Source organism: Rhinolophus ferrumequinum, chromosome 22 (genome assembly GCF_004115265.2).
Source record: "Rhinolophus ferrumequinum isolate MPI-CBG mRhiFer1 chromosome 22, mRhiFer1_v1.p, whole genome shotgun sequence".
Classification (NCBI taxonomy): Eukaryota; Metazoa; Chordata; class Mammalia; order Chiroptera; family Rhinolophidae; genus Rhinolophus; species Rhinolophus ferrumequinum.
The window spans coordinates 31,311,694-31,335,839 of record NC_046305.1 but is presented as its reverse complement, the minus strand read 5'-3'; the positions used below and the strand labels follow the sequence as shown (position 1 = coordinate 31,335,839).

The window sequence follows — 24,146 nt, the reverse complement described above, 5'->3', positions numbered from 1 at the left end:
ATCACCCGACCCCCACCTCCACCAAATGGGCCTTTTCCATTGTTCAGACTCTGGGGCTTCCAGACCACCTTAGTGACAACTGGGGGCAATCAGATTACATGAGCTCTTTCCAACCTGCCAATTGCACCTGCTAGATTCTCAAGGTTATTAGGGTTTTCACATGTTCCCACTGGATTTTAGTAGTTCCTGTCATGTTGCTGGTAGCAGACAAGGACTAATAAATCTCATTGTTGGGGGCCGTAAAATGCTTTACTTAAAAAGTTCCCAGATAAGCCAGGATTTCTCAACTAGTTCAAAGACTGATTTACAGTCATTAAACAAATAGATCATCTGGACCAAAGTCATCAATCTAAGTTCACTTTTTCTGTATTTTTTTCTTTTTACACATTAAAATACTAATTCATTCAACCATCTGACACAATAAAAAATTCACAGCTGTTTATCCACTGAGGACACCCTCACACGACATTGGGCATAGGCTAAAGAGGGAGCCTGTCTTCACTGTAACTGCCTGGGGGGATATGAAATGAGACAATCAGGTGCTCTGCCCATGTCTCTCACCATCCAGATCACCTGCATCTTTTCCTGAGCCTTGAGAGTGGCTCACAGGCTCTCTAAGCATCGCTGGAGCATCTCCTGAGATAAAATGATGTGAAACAAAGGGATGCAGCTGCCGACCTGCCCTGGCCCAAGCTGTTGCTCTGACACTGGGTAAAAAGGCCTTCGAAGACAAAAGGAGTTTTCTGCACCAGGGTCAGCCCACAAGTAAATGGAAAGGAGACTCAGGTGACCTGAATGGATGCCACTCTGGTTTTTGTAAACCCCAACCCCAGGGAGGCAGAAAGGTGGTCACTGTGTGAAATGTAAAATCAGCTTGCTCATTGATACTGCTGTTAGTCCTGGTAGCCACTCTGCCCCGCTATTCTGCCCCTCTATTCCTCTCGCTCTTGCTCATTTTGCTCCTTCCACTGACAGAGAACTACTATATTTTAATACATGACCCCTGAGGTGGCTCTAGAAAGACGTGCTACCTTCAGCCCACATAGTAGCCTACCGTCTCCCTACCCCCCTTGCTCTCAGTCCCGGAGGGAAGCTATTTAATGCACCCTAGGCCCTGCGTCCAGCTTGAACCTAAGAGGGAGACCTAGAGGAACACCATGCTGGAAACTCACCCCTAAGTCCGCCTTGAGGCCTGTTCCTCTCTGACTGCACCCTCAACTCTCAGGACTGGCCCTCTCCTTTTCCTCTGTGTTTGGTCGTGAACTTTCTGAATCCCCTTTTGCCTCTCTCTGTGTTTTCTGATCTGGCAATTTCCAGCCCAACCTCTGAGAAGCCTTCTCCAACTTGTTCTGGCACTCTCGTGGCTCCCCAAATTTCTCCTATCCTGATGTTCATCAACCTTTGCCATGAGCACATTTTTAACTGTCAGTCTGTTCTGCTCAACTCTATGTGCTGTGGTGAGGGATAGCCACTGTTCTCCAGTGTCTTGCTCAGGACCTCATCCCCACAGTGCTCACCTAACTTTTGTGAATTAAAGAATGAATGAAGGACTGTGCCCTGCTCCGAAGCATGGAGGTTTATCCACAGAGACAACTTCCTTCATCCCATAGGGACAGTGGGTGGGAGCCATGCCCTGCCACCTGCTGCCACACCTCACTCCCAGCCACTCTGGTTTCAACCCCTGGCCCTGCAGTCACAGGCCCCAAACACCCCATTGTGGATACGGCCCTGTCCACCAGCCAGGTCACAGTACTGCTTCCTCTTGAACATACAAACCTGAGGAGGCCTAATGTTGACTTCCTAGCTTTGTATCCCCGACACAGGAAAATGTGCAGTGGGGGAAAGATTACAGGCTCTATTCTAGAGCTCTGGAGTCAGAGAGCCATCACGCTTCCTAGCTGGATGACCCTCAGCAAATGACGCTCACAACCTCAATTTTCTTGCCTATACCTTGAGCATAGCAACACACACACTGAAAGGGGGTTGTGATGCTTATAACACCTTGTAACTAGGGTTTGGCCAATGGGGTGTAAGTGGAAGTGCTGTTACGACTGCTAGGTGGGGGTGAGGGAGGGAGGAACGTGCTCATCTTCCTCCCTGCCACCTTCCTAAAGGCTAGATAGGGCCTGCTTCTTGGAGCCCGAGTGTCCATTTCAGCTACGAGGTGGAAGAAAGTGGTAGAGGCTGTAGAACAAGAGAGAAGGTAACTGGGACCTTGACCTCTGGAGGACTATGCTGGCATGGGGTCTCCTTGTGGATTTCATTTATGTGAGAGAGAAATTACCTTATATTTTGTTTAAGCCACTGTTTTGAGTTTTCTTTCATTTAGACAAGCCTCATCCTGATTGATTACAGTCCTGTACCTGTTTGACCAGGGTTCCTTCCTGGATAGTTATCAGAAGTTCACTGCAGGCCTTCAGCAAGCTTCCAGAGAACCCCCAAAAGAAGAGACTGCCCCTATAGCATCTCTGAAGCTGGAAATATGGGCTTCTAAAGGCTGTGTCTTGCAGAGAGCCTGCTGACCATCTTGAAGTATCTCTGAGAGGTCACTCCAGAGAAGAGGGAAGAGAACCCAGTTCACTAAGAACCTACTACAAAGCAGTTGTTCTAACATACATGACTGGAACTAAACTTGATAAATCACTAAGGAATCACATTAGCCTTGTTGATTTGACATCTGCTGTGGTTCTTAACGGCCTGGTGACAGTCTCAAACAGCACCTTACACTTTGTACTCACATCAGGGTGTGAATCTGGGCCTTAACCAAATCAAATGAAGGAGTTAGAGAAGACCTAGAGTAGTGCCACTCAAAGTGTGGTCCACAGACTGGCCGCCGGTCCTCATACCATGGTTCCCAGCCTGTAGTGAGATAAGGAGCTTGTACTGGAATGTACATCAACTGTATCACTAAGCCCACTGTTTCTTTCTGCTGACGTTGTTTCTGCATAGTAAGACTTTCTCGATGAAGGAAGCAATGAGTGATATACATTCTGGCCTAAGCTCCTTCTCTGGTTTGCAACAGCACTTTGAATAGCACAGCTCTAGAATGTCACCTAGAAAACATGGAGATACTTAGTCCTACCTCAAACCAAATGAATCAGAATCTCTGAGGGTGGGGCCCAAGCACCTGTATTTTAGTAAAGCACCATAGCCGATTCTGAGGAATGTCTGGTAGAAGCCCACGGTACAGATATGACAGGAGGATGGAGGATACAGTGCCATCTTCTCAGCACCAAACGAACTTCAGTCTGGGCTTGCTTTAACTTAAGCTGGCTCTGTTGTGCACAACAACAGTTTATTAGGGCCTTTCCAGGGTTCTTCTTTATCACCTACTAATTTGATAGGAATTGGTAAATTACCTTGGGTAAAGCTTAAATCCAAAAGAGACATTTGATAAGATTCTTTCTATAGGCTCTTTAAAAATATTGTCATTTTTTTTTCCTAAAGCTCTTTCAGTTCTTGCTGAATTTATTCTCTCATGAAACACAAATCCAGCTTTTTTAAAGCCAACACAAAAGAGAAAAAAGAATTTTCCCGACTTCCATTATAACAGAGACCCAAGCACCGTCACTGTTGTCATCAGACACCTCTAGTCCACAAGAGGTTTGGTCCCTATAAAAAATGGCTGATGGTTCCAAAATGGTGAGGGTTTCTGTTCCTGACTCCAAGGTGAAGCCCACTGCCCTTACCTGCAGTCCCCAGGCTCAGGAGCACAGCCACCCAGAGGACCCAGAAGATGATGAGGATTGCAAATGTCCACAGTGGCTGGAACAGCAGGAAAGGAGAGCTGCTAATGGCTTTATTTGTGACCCAGAGAAGTTCAACTGCCGATTCCTTTTTCTTTCTCAGGACAAAAATCAAGACAAGCAGAACTGCCTGGTGAGAAAGGGATAAAATAGTGAAGAACTGAGAAGAGCATAAAACAGACCCTAATATTGTACTGATATCTCAACAAACAGTTCTTTTAAGATAGCTACTCACTGCTTTTATTATCACTGAACAGATAAATTCTCAAACACAAATTGAGCATCTACTACATGCTGGTTCCTAGGCTGGATTCTGCAGCTGTAGTAACAGTGAACAGGATGTAATCCCTGCCCTAGAGGAGCCTGCAATCTGGTTAGAGAGCAAGAGAAAATGCAAAGAAAATGAGAATAGGTCCTCCAGGGTCAGGGAACAGTCTTCTATCCATCCTCCCACCTCAACACCTGAGCTACTCAAGGAATGCTGAAGGACTGCAAAAGGCAGGGAACACAAGCATGAAGGAGAAGGACAGTGATTATGCCTTAAAGAAACTTCTGTGACTTCGTCCCTCCTGGCCTTAGCTCCCTGCATATAAATATCATATTAAAGAAACAGACCACCTTTGTCCCCACATTCTGGCCCAGCCACTGCCATCTCTCTCATTCTGTACACTGGCGAGTTTCTTCAAGGAGAGGCGTTGCCACAGGGGCCAAGCCTCAACTTCACTCTTCTGGGCTCAAAGCTGCAAAAGTGCTGCATTTCAGCCTGTGATCCTAGGCTGATGCTCTGAGCAAAGCTTTACTGCCATTTACCCAGTTTTCTTCATTATCACTAACAGTTATATTGAAGCTATTTCAATACTATTCACAGCAGCTTCCATCTTCCCAGAACAACATTTTCAAGTTGATTTACAAGGCATCTGCTAGGAACTCAGAAGGCAGGAACATATCCCCACCCAAGTGGTCTTGGTAGCAGATGAGGATCTTCCCAGGATTCAGGACACTAGGTGAGACTCTCGGGGTCTCTGCTGGGCTCCAACACGTGGGGAGGGCATGGGGAGAGGAGAAATGGGACTCCAAGGTGAGAATGAAGGGATGAGTGTTAGGGAGGTGACGTTCCTTCTGCTTCTATTTCTCTCTTGCTAATGTGGGTTTTCTCCTCTTTTTCCCTTGCCTGGGAAAGCAGGAGCAAGGAGCGGGGAATAAAGGAAGAAGAGGAGCAGCTGACATCTCCTCTTTCCCCTTGGAGACCAGCGAGTGCTAGGGGACATAACCTGGCTTTCTCTCCCTGTCCTCCTTCCCTCACTTTGTGCAGGGGTTTGCAGAGCCAAGACTGGGCTAGCAGGGGGAAGCTGGCAGGCAGTAGTTTCCCTGGGCATGGCCATCCTCTTGCTCCATAGCCTGCCCAGCTCCTCAGCCTCTGGTCTCAAGCCAGTGAGCACTGGGGGCGGTGGGGGAGGTGGGCGCTCTCTGGTGGGAATTCAAGCTTCCCACCAGATGCCCCCTTAAGAAGAGGGAACGCCACACCCTTGTGGGCAAGCTTATAGTACTATTCCCATTTGACAGATGAGGAGACTGAGGCCTAAGACGCCAAGTCATTTCTCCAAGGTCACAGATTGGGGTGTGGATTTGAATGTAGATCCGAGATTGCAAAGGCTGGGATCTTCCGCAGTGCACCATGTCATGGTATTCCTTGCTTTGTAATTCACCTTATCATGGGACATGTGTTATCTGTGTGTTGTGTCTTGCTGGCTCCATTGCGTAGTGCAGAGCTCTGTTCACAGTAGTAGGGCTCAGTAAATGGTAATGACGATGAAGAGTCTAGGGCTTTTATGAGAATAAGCTCATCCAGCGACATATGTGCCAAATAAGTGTGTGTGAGCTCTGGTTCAGTTCTATCCTCTGTACCAGCCAGGGGTTGGTCCTCACAGACACAGGTGAAAACAGCCCCTCTCTGCCCTCACAGCCTTCCCTTTCACTCACCTGACACATGGTGAGGAGGAAAATTCACCTCGGACCCTGGCATTTGGGTGGCCATTTAAAGGTTCAGTGTGTGAAGACAAAGGAAGCACTATGGAGGGCTCAGGGAGTAAAGGGGCTCTCTCCACAACTCCCAGCCCTACTCATCCCCTGATGCCCAGCAGCCCCAGCACCTGGCCTGGGGTACAGGGGCCCTTTTTCCCCAGCCTCCTTCACAGGACCTGGCTCAGCTATGGGCCGGTCCTTGCCTGAGGCTGGACAAATCCGGTGCTTTACCTCATCACACACTTGCTCCCTGAGCACAGTTTTTGTGAAGAACACAGACCTAAACTCACTAGAAAGGAGGAAATGTGAAGAATGTACTACACATGGGAGCTGAAGGGTTTCCTTAGGAGAGAACTGAGTTGTGAGAGAATCTATTTGCTGAAAGAATGAATGGGCTTCTGGAAACTCCTGATGAGTGCTCCTCCACAAAACAGTAAGCAACGCTAGCAAAGGTGATCACGGGTCCCCTGAATTCACCTCCAGACCCTCTCCAGGGTCCTCGTGATTCCAGCACTTCTGATACTACCTGGGGCGTGATGAACCACCCTCCCCCCACAACCATATCTGCTGCTTCAACAACACTCTGTTGGCCTGTTTTCAACCAGAGAGTTCACCGGGAGATGGCAGGTTCTTGGAACATCAAAATAACCCAGCAGCCTGCAGGTTTGGAAACAAAGGGCTCTCTGTGCTCCAGGGCAGTGCGAGCTGTCACACCATGAGAGAACAGAGCATCCATCCTCACAAACAGGAAACAGGAACTGTTTTAAGTCTGCCCCCTCTCCACCTTACAGTGTCCACCTTACAGCCACTTGGGGTAAAAATGGTTCTTCTATCTTCAAGGACAATAAATCAGCACAAGTAACAAAATCAAACTCTGAGAGACGGTAGAAATGACTTGGAAAGAAGGAAGACACCTTTTTCTTATTTTTTGAATGTTTTTATGTATCCCCATGAAGGAATCTCAAATAAAACCTGAACTATGTGTGTCCATTCCCTACATGAATATGGATGCACACTCTGAGGTGAAATAAAATCACATTCGAGCTGTTTCTGTTTAAAATCCAATTATTTGGATTTCAGAGTTCTGCCTGGTTACTTGACCTCTTACTGGCAGCACGTTTCTTACCGTGAGAACTGTAGATACAACAGCAAACCCCAGCAAGCACGTCATACTTTCCCTTTTTGTGTCCAATGCTATGCTGAGGTCATTGGTATAGTCATAATACAGCCACCATAAGACACCGCAGACAACTGGAAAGCAAAGCACTGTGGGGCTCAGCACCTGCCATCAGGTAACCACTCCCTCCACCCCCCATCCCAATATGTGGGACCATATACCGGGTTGCCAGGCTCAGGCAGTAGGTCCCAAATCCCTAGGCTTTACAGCAAGACGAGCTCTCTGAAGGAGCTAGACAGAGCCAGTGCAGCCCCTAACTCCCACCCCCCACTCCAGATCTGGAGTAGATTCTTATCTTTGGGACATGCAGTGCGTTGACCCCAGAATACAAGTGTGTCCCATCAGCCCAGCCCACAGGTTGGGTCTGGGTGTGAGCAGGGAGGAAACTGCACCAACAGGATGGTGATAGGAACAACATTAGAGTCCAAAGTCTAAAACTTCCAAACGAGCTCTGCTGGTGACAACTCCTACAAGAGACTAGAAATGGCACCTATAAAAACGGGCAGACACCTTAAATTGCAAATGCTCTGCATTCAGGCACTGCCACCTACACCATATACAGCGACTGGGAAAGTCACAGTTGTCTTTACTAGTTGTAGATGGGAAAGCATCCCTCACCAGCTGCAGTGCAGGTACTCCAGCCCAGGCGCACTGTGTACCTGTGAGCAGTGAGGCTTGAAATGGCTGAGGGCACAGGTGATTAATGGGGGAATGAAACACTATGGCTGTACCAATGACTAAAAACTCAAATACCCCACACCAGTTAGTAAATAGCTGCTGCCTTGAGCCTCCTCCATGCCCCTGCCTCTTGGACTCCCTCTCCCCACATTTCTTGGATGGGCCCCAAATCCAGCAATGAATAGGGAAACAGTGGGTACAGGAGAGGGTTTCCAGGGACCCAGCTCAGGGCCTACATGTCTTCAGATGGGTCATAGCCTTTGCATGACAATGTGGGCACCCACATGTCAGTGGGTGATGTGCAAATTCAGAAGAAATCCTTTAAGAGGCTTCCAACAGGCATTGGAATTGTCTTTTAATTGTATGGATAGCAGGTCACTCAAATGGCAGGCTCGTCTCAGAGGGCATAGTGTAGAAGACACAACAGACTGGGCGTTAACTCTGCCATCACCTGTGAGATATAAGCTACTCACCTTGCCCTCCCTGGGCCTGTCTTCTCATATGTAACCTGGCGGGGTTGGATGAAAGACTCTAAGATCCCTTTTAGCTCAAAAATGGCAATTTTTAAGTTCTATACTTAACAGAAAGGCTTTTCTATTAATCAAAAAGAAATAAATCAAGTGGAAATACTTATACAACAGTCCAAAAATATCCAATGCAATGAAAGTGTGAACCAGAAGGGTGGTGATGAATCGGAAGGTGAACACCATGGCCAAAGACAAGCCTGAAAAGTTAAGCAAAACAGAAACTACAGCAACCAAGGTGTGAGGGAGATAATGACTAAACTCTCCAGAAGAGTGAGGGCTGAAGCATAGATGAGTTCAGTCACTACTATAAGCCAGCTTCTGAAAGTGCAAGCATTCTTCTTGAATTAAAAACAAAACAAAACAAAACAAAAAACTTAAGCAGGTTTTATTCCCAAATACTCAAAACATTTTTTTCTTTCAAGTCCTAATGAACCATTTAAAATTTTTAATCATACTTAACTCTTTTAACTTCTTACTGGGCTTATGAAAAGCTCTCACTTTTGGGTGGCCAGATGGCTCAGTTGGTTGGAGAGCCTGCTCTTAACAAGTTTGCCGGTTCAACTCCTGCATGGAATGGTGGGCTGTGCCCCCCCCACCCCCCGCAACTAGAATGGCCACTGGACTTGGAGCTGACCTGTGCCCTCCACAACTAGATTGAAGGACAACAATTTGACTTGGAGCTGATGGTTCCTGGGTAGGGTTTCCGGGTGGGAATTCCCACCTGTTCTCAGGAATTTTTCTCACTTTCCTGTTCCCGAATCCTGAGATATAAACTGTTTTCTGTTCTCCACGATGAATCATTTCCACAAAGTGATGGCCAATACTACCAACCACCTGGGTTCAAGGAGCCAATTTTCCCGATTTCCCGACCAACTTTTCTCAGGATTCGGGAACGGGAAAGCAAAAAAAATCACGAGAATAGGCGGGAATTCCCTCCTGGAAACTCTAGTCCTGGGAAAAACACACGGTTCCCCAATAAAGTCCTGGAAATACACACTGTTCCCCTTCCCCAATACAATCTTTAAAAAATACCAAAAACCAAAAAACCTCTCACTTTAAGTGTTTTCAGATAGCATTCCGGTGTTTGAGGGATGCATCGATTAAACAAGGGAAAAGACTTGCTAAAAATAAAAGATGGAATGGTAAAGAGGTTTAATTACTTATCTTTAAAAAACATGTTTATTTATTCTTATTAAATATGAAAGATTAATGCCTTTAAAAATGAAAAAATTAAGATTCCAATTATATGGCAAGCTATGTAAAAAATCTGCATATTATTGTCCAATACTTGGGTTTTTAAGTTTATAAATTTATTCTAAGTATTATAGTGAATTTATAAATACTAGTTTACTTCATTTTTCTGAGGAAGAAATCAGGATTAAATATAGCTGTTTCAGTGCAGTAGTTAAGAACATGGGTTTGGAATCAGATCTGAGTTCAGTCTCACCTCTGCCCCCTACTCTACAAGGTGTGTGACCTTGGCCAAGTCACTTAGCCTCTCCAAGCCTCAGGTTTCCTTTCCTGCAAAAGGCAATAGGATTCTGCTTAGGTATGAATGACTTAAGAGTATGGGCGGCCAGTTAGCTCAGTTGGTTAGGGCGTGGTGCTCTTCACAAGGTTGCTGGTTCGAACCCCACATGGGCCACTGTGAGCTGCGCCCTCCACAACTAGATTGAAACAACTACTTGACTTGGAGCTGATGGGTCCTGGAAAAACACACTTAAAAAAAAAAAAGTAAGAACAATGCCTAGCCCATTTGAGTCATAAGAACTCTGGTGACCAGTTAAGCATCCCAAGCATTCAGGAATTAGTAATATTTTGGTACTGAAATTATGGAAAACTCAATTTGTAAACTGGCAAAATCATGTTCATATCTGACGAAAGAGTTTCTTTCAATCCAGAGGTTGGGAGGCAGCCAGTGTAGAAAGAGGTAGATAATGGGCTAGTATTATTGCTCACAGCGGCAGAGTGTATCAACTTATTCAAAGAGAAAGTCAACTCTTAAAGGGGCTCATCAAGCTGAAACATAGAAAATGGGAAGTCAAAGGGTTAAGAAGTCTGTAGCTGTTTCCACAAAGGCCCGGAAGAGGCGTATCCTGGCTCAAGGCCTTGACCTGCCCACAACCCAAAGCAGAGATGCTCCTTGGAAGAGTTGGACACATCATGCCATTGCTGTCTGATGCTATTTGACCTGGATGGGCAACTCGTTCCACTGTTCACTAAGCGGCCTTCTGATCTGGCTTGCCTATGGAAAGGTCGGAAGACATGTGTTTCTGGTCCCTCTGAAAGCTGTACTTTTCATGGCCAGTTCATAAACTGGCATTCTGCTTTGCACATCCATCTTTATGCAGAGCTTAGGACCAGGCACTAGAACATGGTCACTATATTATGGCATCCCCACCTCGTGAGGCCTCTTGGCAGAGAACCAGCTGGTCTTCCCCCAATTATATTGTCCCCTCTCCCACTTGAACCTGAAACATTGAAAATACATCTATAAAGAAAATATACACAGTGAAGTTTTATATTTAAGAAGTTAATTTACATTGTACAATATACATAAGTGCAAGGAACTTTGGCAATTCATAAATCATCACGAAATAAAATTAACTGAAACTTACTTAATGAGAGGATACACAGGCCAAGGATTGTGTCTCTTCCTGATATTATTCCACTTAGAATTCGATGGAGGGTGTCAACATCATTTACCAAAACAGATGCAAACAGAGAATAGCATTCCAGTGTTTGAGGAATGCATCGATTGAACAAGGGAAAAGACTTGCTAAAAATAAAAGACGGACTGCTAAAGAGGTTTAATTACTTATCTTTAAAAAACATGTTTATTTAAAATTCTCAACAACCAAGAAAGCATAAGATACGCAGTAACAAAAAAAGGTTTATCACCCTGTGTGCAAAGTACCTCTTAGAAAGCCAGGCAACTGCTGCTACAGTGACTAGCTGATGCTCCGTTTGGGAAATGATTACGGGCACTCCTAGACAACAGACACCTGAATTTGGAGAGCAACCTGCTGATGCTCATGTCGAGGGTCCTTCTTTTTTTTTTTTTTTTTTTTAAATTTATTGGGGTGACAATTGTTAGTAAAATTACATAGATTTCAGGTGTGCAATTCTGTATCACATCATCTATAAATGACATTGTGTGTTCACCACCCAGAGTCAGTTCTCCTTCCATCACCATATATTTGATCTCCCTTACCCTCATCTCCCACCCCCCAACCCCCTTACCCTCTGGTAACCACTAAATTACATTCCCCAGATTAATTTTCAAACCCCGTGGCCATCCTGTGGTCATCGACTGCCCTCCAATCCCTTCAACCTCCCCCCCACCCCCACCCCCCCGCCTATCTAGCAACCCTCAGTTTTTCCTCTTTGTCTCCAAAACTGTTTCTGATTAGTTCATTCACTTATTCTTTTCTTTAGATTCCGCATATAAGTGAGATCATATGGTACTTATCTTTCTCTGTCTGACTTATTTCACTTAACATAATGTTCTCTAGGTCCATCCATGTTGTTGCAAATGGTAAGATTTCTTTCTTCTTTATGGCTGCGTAATACTCCATTGTATAAATGTACCACTGTTTCTTAATCCAGTCATCTACCGATGGGCATTTTGGTTGTTTCCATGTCTTAGCTATTGTGTATAGTGCTGCAATAAACATAGGAGTGCATAAAGATTTTTGAATTGGAGTTTTGGATTTCTCCGGATAGATACCTAGGAGTGGAATTACTGGATCATAGGGTAGTTCCATTTTCAGATTTTTGAGATACCTCCATACTGTTTTCCATAGTGGCTGCACCAATCTGCAATCCCACCAACAGTGCACAAGCGTTCCCTTTTCTCCACATCCGCGCCAGCACTTGTTGTTTGTTGATTTATTGATGATAGCCATTTTGACTGGGGTGAGGTGGTATCTCATTGTGGTTTTTATCTGCATTTCTCTGATGGTTAGTGAGGTTGAGCATTTCGTCATATGTCTGTTTGCCATCTGTATGTCCTTTTTAGAAAAATGTCTCTTCAAGTCCTCTGCCCATTTTTTAATTGGGTCGTTTGTTTTTTTGGAGTTGAGTTGAATGAGTTTTTCATAGATTTGTGATATTAATCCCTTATCAGATATATCATTGGCAAATATCTTTTCCCATTCAGTAGGATCCCTTTTTGTTTTATTGATGGTTTCCTTTGCTGTGAAAAAACTTTTTAGTTTGATATAATCCCACATGTTTATTTTTTCTCTTACTTCCCTCGAGCGAGGGGATATATCAGTAAAAATCTTACTCCGGGTAATGTCTGAGAAGTTTCTTCCTATATCTTCTTCTAGGTATTTTATGGTTTCAGATCTTACATTTAAGTCTTTAAGCCATTTTGAATTTATTTTTGTATATGGTGTAAGGAGGTGGTCCAGCTTCATTTTTTTGCATGTGTCTGTCCAGATTTCCCAGCACCATTTATTGAATAGACTGTCTTTATTCCATCGTACATTCTTGCTTCCATTGTCATAGATTAAATGGCCATATAGGCGTGGATTTATTTCTGGACTCTCTATTCTGTTCCATTGATCTATGTGTCTGTTTTTATGCCAGTACCATGCTGTTTTGATTACTGTAGCCTTGTAGTATAATTTGAAGTCAGGTATTGTTATACCTCCCACTTTGTTCTTATTTCTCAAGATTGCCTTTGCTATTCGGGGTCTTTTATGGTCCCATATAAATTTTAGGATTATATGTTCTATTTCTGTGAAAAACGACGTTGGTAGTTTGATAGGAATTGCGTTGAATATGTATATTGCCTTAGGCAGTATGGACATTTTAACTATATTAATTCTTCCTATCCATGAACATGATATGTGTTTCCATCTATTTATATCTTCTTTCATTCCTTTCTTCAGTGTCTTATAATTTTCTGAGTACAGATCTTTTACTTCTTTGGTTAAATTTATTCCCAGGTATTTTATAGTCTTTGGAGCAATTGTAAATGGGATTGCTTTTTTAATTTCTCCTTCTGATGTTTTATTATTGGTATATACAAATGCAACTGATTTCTGAATATTAATTTTGTATCCTGCTACTTTACTAAATTCATCTATCAGTTCTAATAGCTTCTTGGTGGAGTCTTTAGGGTTCTCTATATATAGTATCATATCATCTGCATACTATGATAATTTTACTTCCTCCTTACCAATTTGGATGCCTTTTATTTCTTTTTCTTGTCTGATTGCTGTGGCTAGAACTTCCAGCACTATGTTGAATAGAAGCAGAGATAGTGGGCAACCTTGCCTTGTTCCTCCTGATCTTAGGGGGAATGGTTTTAGCTTTTCCCCATTGAGTATGATGTTAGCTGTGGGTTTGTCATATATGGCCTTTATTATGTTGAGATATGATCCCTCTATTCCCACTTTCTTAAGGGTTTTTATCATAAATGGCTGTTGGATTTTATCAAATGCTTTTTCTGCATCTATTGATATGATCATGTGATTTTTATTTTTCATTTTGTTAATGTGGCGTATCACATTAATTGATTTGCGGATGTTGAACCACCCTTGCATACCAGGGATGAATCCCACTTGATCATGGTGTATGATCTTTTTAATGTATTGCTGAATTCTGTTCGCTAAAATTTTGTTGAGGATTTTTGCATCTATGTTCATTAGAGATATCGGCCTGTAGTTTTCTTTTTTTGTGGTGTCTTTGTCTGATTTTGGGATCAGGGTGATAGTGGCTTCGTAAAAAGTGTTTGGGAGTCTTCCCTCCTTCTGGATTTTTTGGAAGAGCTTGAGGAGAATAGGTGATAATTCTTTTTTGAACGTTTTGTAAAATTCACTTGTAAAGCCATCTGGTCCAGGGCTTTTGTTTGTTGGGAGGTTATTGATTACTGATTCAATTTCCGTGGTGGTAATCAGTCTATTCAGGTTTTCTGTTTCTTCTTGAGTTAACCTTGGAAGGTTGTACGCCTCTAGAAAATTGTCCATTTCTTCCAGATTGTCAAATTTGTTGGCATATAGTGGCTCATAGTAACTTCTTAAAACTTTTTGTATTTCTGTGGTGTCCGTTGTCACTTCTCCTCTTTCATTTCTGATTTTATTAATTTGGGTCCTCTCTCTCTTTTTTTTAATGAGTCTGGGTAAAGGTTTGTCGATTTTGTTTATCTTCTCTAAGAACCAACTCTTGGATTCATTGATCTTTTGTATTGTTTTTCTGGTTTCTATTTCATTTATTTCTGCTCTGATCTTTATTATCTCCTTCCTTGTGCTCCCTTTGGGCTTATTTTGCTGTTCTTTTTCCAAATCCCTTAAGTGTGAAGATAAACTGTTGATTAGTGACGTTTCTTGTTTCTTTAGGTAGGCCTGCAAAGCTATGAATTTCCCTCTTAGGACTGCTTTCGCGGAATCCCACAGATTTTGGGTCGTGGTGTTTTCATTTTCGTTTGTCTCGAGATATCTTTTGATTTCTTCCTTGATCTCCTGCTTGACCCATTCATTATTTAGTAATAAGTTATTCAGCCTCCATGAATTGGTGTGTCTTCCAGTTTTTTTCCTGTAGTTCATTTCTAATTTCATAGCATTGTGATCAGAGGAGACAATTGGTATGATTTCAATTTTCTTAAATTTATCAAGACTTGTTTTGTGGCCTAACATATGGTCTATGTTGGAAAATGTTCCATGTGCGCTTGAGAAAAACGTGTATTTTGCAGCATTGGGGTGAAATGTTCTGAAAATATCGATTAAATCCAAGTGGTCCAATGTATCATTTAAGGCTGTTGTTTCCATATTGATTTTCTGTCTGGAAGACCTGTCCCTTGGTGTCAGAGGTGTGTTGAAGTCCCCTACTATGATAGTGTTACTGTTGATCTCTGTCTTTATGTCAGTCAGTACCTGTTTTATATATTTAGGTGCTCCTATGTTGGGTGCATAGATGTTTACTAGGGTTATGTCCTCTTGTCGGATCGATCCCTTTATTATTATATAGTGCTCATCTTTATCTTTTAATATGTTCTCCATTTTAAAGTCTATTTTGTCAGATATAAGTATTGCAACTCCAGCTTTTTTCTCGTTTCCATTTGCATGAAATATCTTACTCCAACCCTTCACTTTCAGCCTGTGTGTGTCTTTTGTTCTGAGGTGAGTCTCTTGTATACAGCATATACAAGGGTCTTCCTTTCTTATCCAGTCAGCCACCCTATGTCTCTTGATTGGAGCATGTAATCCATTTACATTTAAAGTGATTATTGATAGGTACATAGTTATTGCCATTTTTAAATTTGTAGTTAGGTTGTTTTGATCTTTCTTCTGTTTACAGAAGTCCTTTTAGTATTTCTTGCAATGCTGGCTTGGTGGTAATAAATTCCTTTAGCTTATTTTTTCTGGAAAGCTCTTTATCTCTCCATCAACTTTAAATGATAGCCTTGCTGGATAAAGCAATCTAGGTTGTAGGCCTTTGTTTTCCATCACTTTGAGTATCTCCTGCCACTCCCTCCTGGCCTTCAATGTTTCTGTAGAAAAATCATTTGATAGTCTTATGGGAGTTCCCTTGTATGTAACCCTCTGTCTTTCTCTTGCTGCTTTTAGGATTCTCTCTTTGTCTTTAAGCTTTGCCATTTTAACTATAATGTGTCTTGGTGTGGACCTGTTTGGGTTTATCCTGGTTGGAACTCTCTGTATTTCCTGGGCTTGTATGTTGGTTTCCTTCATCAGGTCGGGGAAGTTTTCAGACATTATTACTTCAAATATGTTCTCAATCCCTTGCTTACTCTCTTCACCTTCTGGTATTGCTATGATGCGCATGTTGTTGCGCTTGATGTTATCCCAGAGGTCTCTTAAGCCATCCTCATTGTTTTTTATTCTTTTTTCTTTCTCTTGTTTCGTTTAGGTGATCTCTGCTACCTTGTCTTCTGAGTCGCTGATTCGATCCTCTGCTTCATCTAACCTGCTGTTAATTCCTTTAAGTGAGTTCTTAATTTCGGTAATTGTGTTCTTTAGTTCTAACTGGTTGTTCGTTATGATTTCTACATCCTTTTTTATGTCTTCTCTAAGCTCCTTAAACATTATTATCACCAGTGTTCTGAACTCTGTCTCTGTAAGGTTGGTTACGTCTGCTTCATTTAGTTCCAGTTGTGGAGGTTTCTTCTGTTCTTTTATTTGGGACGTGTATCTTTGTTCCCCCATTCTGGCTGACTCTCTGTGTTTATTTTGATATATTAGGTAGATCCCCTAGAGTTCTTAGTTCTTGTTAGGTTATCTTATGTAGTATGTGTCCTTTATATTTGACTCGCACAGCGTCGTCCTCCTCTGCGTGTGCTCCAAAGGTGACTCTTGTGTTGTGCACACTGTCCCGTTCAAGAAGATCTTTAATTGCTTTTTGCTTGTGAGTAGGTGGCGTTAACTCCTGGGCTGACCCATTGTGAGACTTGGCTCTGCCCCCCGCAGGGGGCTCTGCTGTGTGAGGGTTGACCACCCAAATGTGGTTTGGCTCTATGGGCTCCAGTGCCTGCAGAGAACCCCCTCTGGGTGTGTGACCTACAGGTCAAACCCGGCAGCACTCCGGTTTGGTCTGGAGTTGGCCCCTGGATATGCTGAATCCCGTGCCTCTCAAGCTGGGCCCCGGCAGGGCAGTTTCAGAACAAAGCAAATCACCAAGCACAACAGCAACAACAACAACAAAGAAAAATATCAAATACATTCACATGCAAAAACACCCGATAACCCCCACTCGACACAGGCAAAGATAGTAAAGATATAAAGACAAAGCAAAACAAAACAAAACAAAGCAAAACAAAAAGCAGCGACAGTCTCGGCCTAAGCCCACCAAGCAATGTCCAGGTTGTCCTCTGCTGTACCAAAGAGCCCCCTGCTTATTGCGCAGGCAGAGCCTGTCACCTGGTGCCCAGAGTGACTTTGGGACTGCAGACTTAAATGCGTGGGCCTGTGGGGTCTGGATGATAGTTTTTACAAAGTCAGTGCAGTTTCTGCCCTTGCCTGCACATATGCACACTGAGAGTAGCACCACCAGCCCCGTGTCCAGTACTCCTGAGTCTTAGGGCACTTCTTCAGTGTGTGTGTGTATGGGGGGGTGCAGGCGGGAGATTTCTGATCTGCTGAAAGCCCAGAGCTGGGCCTACCTTACTGCTGATCTCTGGGTGTGTCTCTGCAGTTGCACTTGCCCCGCCCTAGGCAGGCCAGAAAGGGTGGGGGCTGGGGATGGAGGAGTCTCTTCTCTCCTAGCACAGCCAAAATCACACACTTCCCAGTCTCCCTGGGTCAGGGCTGTCTGTCAGGCTTCCCAGAGCCTGAGCACTACTACGGCTCCTCTGTAATCTGACACTACTCCTCAGTTCAGGGGCCAGTTTAAGTCTCTGGAAGGGCGGGGGTAGGATTGTACCAGCGGGGGGGGGGGGGGGGCCCAGGTATGGAGTCTGTGTTCTTTGTCCGCCCCAGGGCCCACTAGCCGCCCTCCCGGCAGGAAAAATCAGCCGTGGGACGCAGGGAAAGAGCCCACCTCCTGGTCTCTGTGCTCTCCGTTCCGCCCTGGGATCCCGTGCGTGCCCGGGACTGTGGGTGCCACCGCGGTTTTCGCCGCCGCCGGCTGAGACTCCGCTGCGGGCTGGGATTTCGCCGCCGCTGCTCGTTTTCACTCCGCTCCCTTCCTTCCTTCCCGTGCTCGCCCAATTAGCGCACCTTCAAGTAATCCTTAGCTTCAAGTAATCCACGAGTCTCTTAGCTGTTCTGTGTGATGAGCAAAGAGTTCTTTGATGGGTTATAGGTCCTGCTTGTAATAAGATCCGGAGGAGAACTCAGAAAGTGCGCCCTGCTGCCGCCATTCCTATCAAAAATGCAAGGGTCCTTCTTAAACACACACTAGGAACTCCAACATAAGACTCCCATTTCTTATGTTTAGGTCTAAGATTTACTCAAATTAATTTTTGTTCCTCATACAAAGTCATTTTTTCCTGTATCTTTCCACTTATTTCTGCATGATATGTTGAAAATACTTATTTTCCCCATGAAATTGCTTTGGTACTTTCACTACAAATCATTGATCACATATATGTGGTTCCATTTCTGGGCTCTCTATCCTGATCCACTTACTTATTAGTCCCTCCTTATTCCAACACCAAACTGTCTTAATCACTGTAACTTTATAATAAGTCTTGAAATCAGATGATGTGAGCCCTCTAACTTTGTTCTTCTTCAAGAATCTTTGTGGCCCTAGGTCTTAGCTTTTCTGTATTTTTGAGAATAAACTTTTCAATTTCTACAGAAATTATATTGGAAGGATTGTGTTGAACCTGTAGAGCAATTCGGAAAGAAGTGACATTCTAACAATATTAAAAACTTCCAATTCGTGAATAAGGAATATTTCTCTACCTATTGAGGTATCAGTGTCTCTCAGCAATGGCTTTAAGTTTTCAGCTGAGGTTGCCCATTCTTTCTGTTAAATTTATTCCTAAGTATTCTATATTTTGATGCTGCTTAAGCTAGACTTAAAAAATTTATTTCCTAATTGTTTGTTGCTAGTATATAGAAATTCATTTTGACTTCATATCTTGCAATTTCGCTAAGTGCACTTAGTTATTTTTAAAATTCCTTTGCATTGTCTTGTTTTCAAAAACAATTTTATTGCAGCCAAAACAGTGGAATTAACTGTACATAGTAATACACACACACACACACACACACACACACACTTTAAATTATAGGGAATAAAGCTTATTTTGGCACCTAGTGTTAAACAAAATTAAAGTTGTACAAATTAGTATCATAAGTCAACATCCTTAATTTGGTATAAATATGACACATTTTCTTGCTTTCCTGTGTTCCACTAAATCACCATAACCTAAACTGCTGTATAAAAATGATATATTGAAATTTAGCTTTACTGTTTTCCCCAGAGAGGTTAAGTAACCTTTTGATTATCTATGTAAATAATTAGGACACCTGTAAATAAAGATGGTTTCATTTCTTCTTTTTTCTTTTCCTTACTTTATTGCAATTCTTAGGACCTCCTTTACAATGTTGAGTGAAAGTGGTAAGAGCAGATATCCTTGCCTTATTTCTAATCTTAGGTGGATCAATAAATAGTTCACCATTAAGTATAGATTAATTGTAGATTTCTCATAGATGACCTTTATCCAACTGAGAAAATTCTGAGTTATTCCCAGCTTGCTAGTCTCTTATTAAAACAAGAGCGAAACAGTGTTACATTAAATGATATACCATAGTTTACTTAAGCAGCCCTCCACTGACATCCATTGTTTTCAGTCTTTTGCTATTACAAACACTGCAGTGAATAAGCTAGCACAAATGTCCTTTCATACTGGTATAAGGATACCTGTAGATTAAATTCCAGATGTAGAAATGCTTGATTAAAGGATGTGCACATTCATCATGATGAATACTGATGAATTGCCCTCCCTGCTTATTTCCCCATACCCTTGCCAATACAGTGCATTATCAAATCTTCGAGAGATGTTGCCAGTCTGCAAGGTAAAAGAGCCTTAAATGGAATCTCCCCTGCATGAGGGAAGTATAGCCTCTTTTTGTATGTTTTAATAATATTATTTTGTTTCTTTGAAGCATCAGTGTATATCCTTATCTAATTTCTATATTGAGAAATTTGGTCTATTAAAAGCTGATTAGTAAGACCTCTTATAAATTAGAGAAATCAATCTCTTTTTTATATAAATTGCAACTTATTTGCCTGTTAATTTTGTCTCTAGTGTTTTTGTCATGCAGAAATATTTGTTTTTAATGCAGCCAAATTTTTCAATGTTTTATTTTATGTCTTCTGAGTTTTATGTCATAGTTAGACGCCTGCCTTACTTTCAGATTATAAAATAATTCTCCCATGGTTTCCAGTACTATAGTATGTTGTTTTAAAAAACTGGGAGGGCTAGTCCCCTTCATTGTTTTTTTTTTTTTTCAGATTTTTCTTGGCCATTCTTGTTTTTCATTTTCATTATAAAATTTCAAATCAGCTTATCCAGTTTCTGAAAAAAATCCTGTTGTTATTTTTACTGCAATCATGATAAATTTACAGCTCAACTTCAGGAGAAATGACATCTTTATAATGCTGAATTGTACTATCAAGAACGCAGTCTGTCTTTCCATTTGTTCAACTTTTCTTTGTACCTCAGAAGTCTACTTAAGTTTTCTTTCTGTGGTTCGTATTCATTTGTTATGAAATTTCTTTCCAGGGACTTGTGTTTTTGTACGTATTTTTTTCTTCCTGTGGTAAAAGGAGTCTTTTCAAAAATATAAATGCTGCAGATTTCAGTATATTTATCTTGTTCCCTGCCACCTAAATAAGTTCTCTTATTATTTGTAGTTTTTTAGTTAATTTTCTTGCCACCTGCAGAGCATTTTACCTCTTGCCTTCCAATTTTTAAAACTTTAATTTCTTTTTATTTTCTATTACTAAGTAGTCTTACCACCAACAAATATGAATTGTTTGAAAGCAAATGTTTTCTGAAATTTCATTTAGTATTTCTGAAAAATAAAGTCTGATATAGATTTAATGCCTGATATAGATTTAATGTCATTTTATTTGTTTTTCCCCAGACACAATTCTCCCTAAGACCTTAATTTTATCAACATGGTTTGTTAACTATTTAGGCACTTAATAACCCTGTGCTAGTAAAGAATGACCCACCTTAGCCTTGAGGGTGAAGAGAGGCATATAAAGTGCAGCTCACCCATGGTGGGTGGCTGACCAGTTTACCACAAAGTGCTTCATTAGCTAGGATGGGGCTGTGTCTTTTGGCCACAGACTGTGGTTTCTTCTCCACTTCTGCTTTTCCTTTCCTTACCAGCAAGGCCACTCAAATTTGCAGGAAGTAATTTGAAAAACTAATTATATATTTAGATTACCCTGTTGGAATTCATCCGAGCAAACAATGCAGTGACATTCATGGGCACCTGAGTGGGAGGCTAGAACTTGATTTACTAGAGGGAAAAACCCAAGCCTTTCAGATGTTAAATACACAGGGGACTCAAAATACAATATTACATTGAACATCAGAGGAAAAAGATCTACTTGCATGCTATCTTCTGCAGTAATTTTTCACTGCCCTTAAAAGCTCATAGCTACTTAGTACAAACCTTGATATTCAGCCATTGTTCTAAAAGGGTATGTTACACCTCGTGTGATCAACAGAGGAAGAAGAAACAATTGGTTTAGTCAAAAAGAGGTATTTAGAAAATGCACTTTGGCCCTATAGCCACACTTCTCATGTTTTCAAGCTTTTTGCTTTTGGCCCGGCTCTTCCATGATAAATATGATCATTTCTATCTTAAAACAAACACTTGCTTGTGTAGGAAAAGGAAATGGAGCCCTCAAGGTTATTTCTATCTGCCTAAATCCATCCAAGAAAAGCTGGTCAATAAGCTGTTTTGTCTTCACTTGAAAAGTTAGAAAGGTCTACATTTAAGCAATGAAAAGACGAGGACTGGCTTGAGAGGTAGAGAGATGGTGACCCTAGGACACATGGTATGGGACCCCCCACACACACTTTGGTGTGTGCCCAAGGAGGCCACTTGCCAGGCAAAATAAAACCAATGTAGCCTTGACTGTTTGTTTTGGGTTATAGAAATAAATGTGGATGCTGTTTGAGTTTGAACACCAGCAATTCCACAGCCTTAACCCATCTCTGCATCGCTTTTCTCAGCTATAAAACAGGGATGAAAACAATACCTACAGCACAAAGGCTTTGTGAGGTCCAAATAAATTAATACACGTCAAGAGCTTAGAAAAGTACCTGACAAATATCACAAGGTCACTAGGTGCTTGCTGTTATCATCATCAATATCAAGCTTCTGTGGAGTTGCAGTTACCATCCCATTTATAGGAAGAGGAGAATCGATCCAACTCCGGTTAAGTTACAACCTCAAAAATTCCATTCTCTTTCAATTCCTTCTGCAGGCACAATTACAAAGAGTGTTCTTTAAAAAACCCTTCTCAAACACAAATACTACATGATCTCACTTATATGGGAAATGGAACATAGTCAATCTCATAGAAGCAGAGAATAGAACGGTGGTTGTACCAGTTTAGATGATAATGTGCAGTCACTATCATAGGTCAGAGCCTAAGGGACTCTCGTTTAAGTGATTCTTGTTTAAGTGATTCAGGGGTACAGTGTTCTTAGGAGGAAAGGAATGAGAAAGAAAAGGGTGAAGAAAGATAAGGATAAGTGAGGAGGGGGGTCTCAGCCGGAGACTCGCTTTAGCCTGACCCCAAGGGGTGCTCTGGGGCACTTGTACCCCTATATCTGTCAGTCACTGGCCACATCCTGGGGGCAGGGGTAGCAGGGAGAGGTAAGTCTTCCTGGCTAATTGGCTTCTGTTTGACCAAGGGCAGTTCTTCAGTGAAGGTGGTGTCTGTGAGTGGCTTTCAGCCAATACATACAACAGCTGGGAGTCAGGTCACTATATCTGGAAAAGCAGGTCTGAGCAGGGCACTGACTGCATCCCTCATAATCCCCCTAACCTTCATTCACATAAACAGATCTATAAAATATAGAGCATTAAGAAAAACGTGCAATATGATTTATGCATATTAAAATACATATCACACAGGAACATTGCAAAACCAATATGGATATTTATGTATTAAAAAAATACATACCAAGAAAAAAATAAATCAAGTTGTGAATTAGAATTAAAATATGGTTAGTCTGCTCAAAGGTGCTTGGCTTCTATTTTCCCCATGATTTATTTGCCATATATGAAACGGGTGTCTCTAATACTGATTAGTGAGAGAAGGGACAGACAAAATGACTGTGGTGTGAGGCCTGGCCATGCACTAAACAGCTGAGCCCTGGGTGGCCTGAGTCTCCTTCACGGGTATGAGCTAGTTATTGGCAGAGCTGGGACCACAGTCTACCTGCAAAATGAGGATGATGGTAATACCGTACCCTGGGCTGTGGGAGTTACCATATGAGAGCATTTTGTAAGGTATACACAAAAGGTTAACGGATTTATTCATTTCTTTAATGTACTATATTTCCCATGGGCCTTCATCTCTTGTTTGGGTTTGTTGTGCATTAAATTCCTAGTATATGTCCACAAATGCCTCTTTATCCCCTGCAACTGAAACCATTTAGTTTATCTTGGTATCATAAGGAGTAAGTTAGCTCTGATGGTAATGGAAAATTCTGGAATATTGGTTTTCCCAGATATCAAGGAAATTTGACCTGTTTTATAGGGACTGCCTCAATAAATGTAATTGGAAAAAAAATAAAATAGTCTCATAGAAGCAGAAACTAGAATGGTGGTAGCCAGGGGCTGGGGGGAGGGGGACATGGGGAGTTGAGAGTCAAAGGGTATAAAGTTAAAAAAAAAATCCTTCTCTCCTTAAACAATTTCCATTCAAACTATTAAAATATTGTAGTTTATTTTCCTGGGTTCAGTTATGTTTCACTGAGACATTTTTATAATATCTGACATGACCCAGAATTTTCAAAATATTATAGAAAAATGCAATGGGTATTCACCTCTGCAAATAATTCTCTCCTCTTTCAACTGCTTATAGCACAAAGTATTTATTTTAGAAAAGAATGTCACAAGGATAGTCAACTATCTTCTTCCTCCTACTTATTTACAACCTACTCAAGTACTTTTTTAGCACATGCTAGATCAGTATTTTCAAGCTTCATTTGCAACCCATTAGAAGATTACGAAATAAATTACTTTTTTAAAAAAGTAAAATAGAATAGGAACTATTAGAGTGAGTCATATGTAGTAAGGGGAAATCTTGTTTTTTGAGACTTCTATTTCTGTTCCATATACATACGAGGTCAGACAATTAAGTTCATGAACTCATCCTAGAAAAAGTGCTACATACCTCATTCCTGAATATCACTATGGTCACCTTTGAAGTACTTCCCTTGGGAAGCTATGCACCAATGCCAGCACCTAGTCCACCCTTCAAAGAAATTTTGGAACTCTTTTTCTGGAATGGCCATCAGAGCTGTCGTCATAGTACTTTTGA

General features: G+C 41.9%; 1 protein-coding gene across 1 annotated transcript in view; it reads right to left on the bottom strand.

The window, feature by feature from the left end:
• The window catches only part of SLC44A3 (solute carrier family 44 member 3), an 86,601-nt gene that overhangs the window by 51,859 nt on the left and 10,596 nt on the right, over nucleotides 1-24,146 (bottom strand). The window contains 5 exon segments of the mRNA XM_033092098.1: nucleotides 3,690-3,876; nucleotides 6,895-7,019; nucleotides 7,454-7,455; nucleotides 8,260-8,347; nucleotides 10,769-10,929. Of these exon segments, the coding sequence (XP_032947989.1) occupies nucleotides 3,690-3,876; nucleotides 6,895-7,019; nucleotides 7,454-7,455; nucleotides 8,260-8,347; nucleotides 10,769-10,929 (563 nt within the window).